Consider the following 2272-nt stretch of genomic DNA (forward strand, 5'->3'; position numbering starts at 1 on the left):
GAGAGAGAGAGTGTGTGTGTGAGAGAGTGTGAGTGTGAGAGAGAGTGCGTATGTCCCTCAGATTCCCTCAGGCCCGGCCTCGGGACTAAATGACCCAGCAGCTCGAAGGCAGTGGGTGGAATTTGGTCATTTCCAGCGCGATGCCCAGAGCCTGAGGCCTAACGCTCCCTCAGCACGTCGTGATGGAGGTTCGCCTCGTCCTGAAGTCATTTCCCCGTCCCGACCACCTCCCCCAAAACGCACAGCAAGGGAGGCGATCCCAGACCATGCAGTCACATGGGACGCCTCTCTGACCCTCAGCGCAGGGGTCAAGATGGTCGACATAGTTACCTGTACATAATGACCTCCAAACTCAGGTCCAGCTTTGCCTGCATCAGCGACTGCTGCTCGGCCAGGATGGGCTGCATTTTAGCCATGAGCGAGGCCTTGTCCTTTTCCAATTGGTCGATTCTCTCCTGGAAGAGTTGAGATAGTCACAGGTCAATATCCGAGAGATTGGATTGGCCGTCCATTCAGGGGTCCTTTGGAGTCCAGCAGGGCCCAGCGTACTCTCACTCCCCACCCCCTCCTATCCTAGCTTCCCCACCCCCACCCCCACCCCCAGGAGGTTCCACATGGCCAGGGGTGTACAGAGACACCCACTCTCACCCACGGCCAGTGCTGAGGGAGTGGGCACTGTCGGAGGGTCAGTGCTGAGGGAGTGGGCACTGTCGGAGGGTCAGTGCTAAGGGAGTGCCGCACTGTCAGAGGGTCAGTGCTGAGGGAACGGGCCCTGTTGGAGGGTCAGTGCTGAGGGAGTGGGCACTGTCAGAGGGTCAGTGCTGAGGGAGTGGGCACTGTCGGAGGGTCAGTTCTGAGGGAGTGGGCACTGTCAGAGGGTCAGTGCTGAGGGAGTGCCACACTGTCGGAGGGTCAGTGCTGAGGGAGTGCCGTACTGTCGGAGCACTCTGATCTATACTCTCGTTTCCAGCATCTGCAGTCCTTGTTTTTACCATCCAAAACGACGGACTAGTCTATACTATGTGGAAAGGTCATGACGGAGTCTCGCTCAGCTAACATGCCTAGGATCATTGTCCTACCAATGGCTTTTTCTTTTAAAATCATCTGAGATTCCCAGATTGCAAATTAAGTTCATAACATTCCGGGATCGCGAGCTCCAGGGAACGTTCAATCCATGACAAGCCAGTGTTCACTCAAATCAGACCACAAAGAGTTAATCTTTCTACCAGCTTCTGTCCTGTCTGTCTCTGTGTCACTTGAATCCTTCAGTCAGTGAATTACAGAAGAATGTTTCCTCTCTCTCTCCCCCACACACACACTCTCCCACGCTCCGTCTCTCACACTCTCTCTCTCCCCCTCTCCCTCCCTCTCCACCCCCCCCCCCGCCTCCCAGAGGGGAGACAGAACGTGCCCTCTTACCTGGAGTTCTTGGAGCCCGCTGGTGTGTTTTTCTTGGCAGTGGCCGACCTGTGCGAGCAGGTCGGTGCGTTGCTGCTTCCGCGAGGCCAGCTCTTGCTCCAGGGCGAGCAGTTCCACCCGCGCCTGCTTCCTCCGCTCCCTGGCGCTGCGTTCCCTCTCGCTACCCTGCGCCAGGGCCCTCTCTAACCTCGCCACCTCCTGCCTGTAGGCTTCCCGGGAATGCTCGCAGAGCGCCCGGAACTGCTCGCGGTACAGCTCCCAGTCCCCGCTCCCCAAGGCCTGGGGGGTTGGCGCTGTGCCCAGAGACGGTGCCCACCTCGCCCTCTCCTCCCGCAGCCTGCCCAGCTCCTCCTGGTGGGTCCCCTGCAGCACCTTCCTCTCTCTCTCCAACGCCTGCAGCCTGTTGACCAGGCCCAGCCTCCCCCTCTCCTCCTCCTCCAGCTCCCTCCGTCTCCTGGCGAGCTCCCTCACCAGCTGGTCCCTCCGCCGCCCCTGCCTGGCACAGCCCTCTTGGAGCTGACCCACCTCGTCCAGGAGGGAGTCGCGCTCCAGGGTGAGACCGTCCAGTTGCCCCCAGATCTTGGCCAGTGAGACCCTCGCGCACTGCAGCTCCCCCTCCATCCCCCCTGCTCCCCCAGCAGGAGGCAGTCTCCTCAGGGAGTCCAGCTCACTCTGCAGGCGTGTGTTCTCCTGTTCGAGAGCACCTACCCTCTGGAGGTAACACTCCAGTCTCTCGTTTAGCTCCCTCAGCTCAAAGGACTCTCCCCCCACTGCCCTCTGCCTCAGCGGAGCCTCCATTTACCCCTCGACAAGAACTCCAGTCAAAGCTCGCTCTCTCTCTCTCTCTGTCTCT

At 59.8% G+C, this 2272-nt stretch overlaps 1 protein-coding gene across 1 annotated transcript; it reads right to left on the minus strand.

Moving 5' to 3' along the window:
• Positions 1-330: 330 nt before the first annotated feature.
• Positions 331-2266, minus strand: LOC122545409 (glial fibrillary acidic protein-like; the record flags this gene model as incomplete). The annotated part of the gene is made up of 2 exons (XM_043684438.1): positions 1420-2266; positions 331-455 (listed from the first exon to the last, which is right to left on the minus strand). Coding segments are annotated over exons 1-2 (923 nt in total), but the record flags the coding sequence as incomplete, so codon positions are not given.
• Between the last annotated feature and the right edge of the window lie 6 nt (positions 2267-2272).

Source organism: Chiloscyllium plagiosum, unplaced genomic scaffold (genome assembly GCF_004010195.1).
Source record: "Chiloscyllium plagiosum isolate BGI_BamShark_2017 unplaced genomic scaffold, ASM401019v2 scaf_69010, whole genome shotgun sequence".
NCBI classification, from domain to species: Eukaryota; Metazoa; Chordata; class Chondrichthyes; order Orectolobiformes; family Hemiscylliidae; genus Chiloscyllium; species Chiloscyllium plagiosum.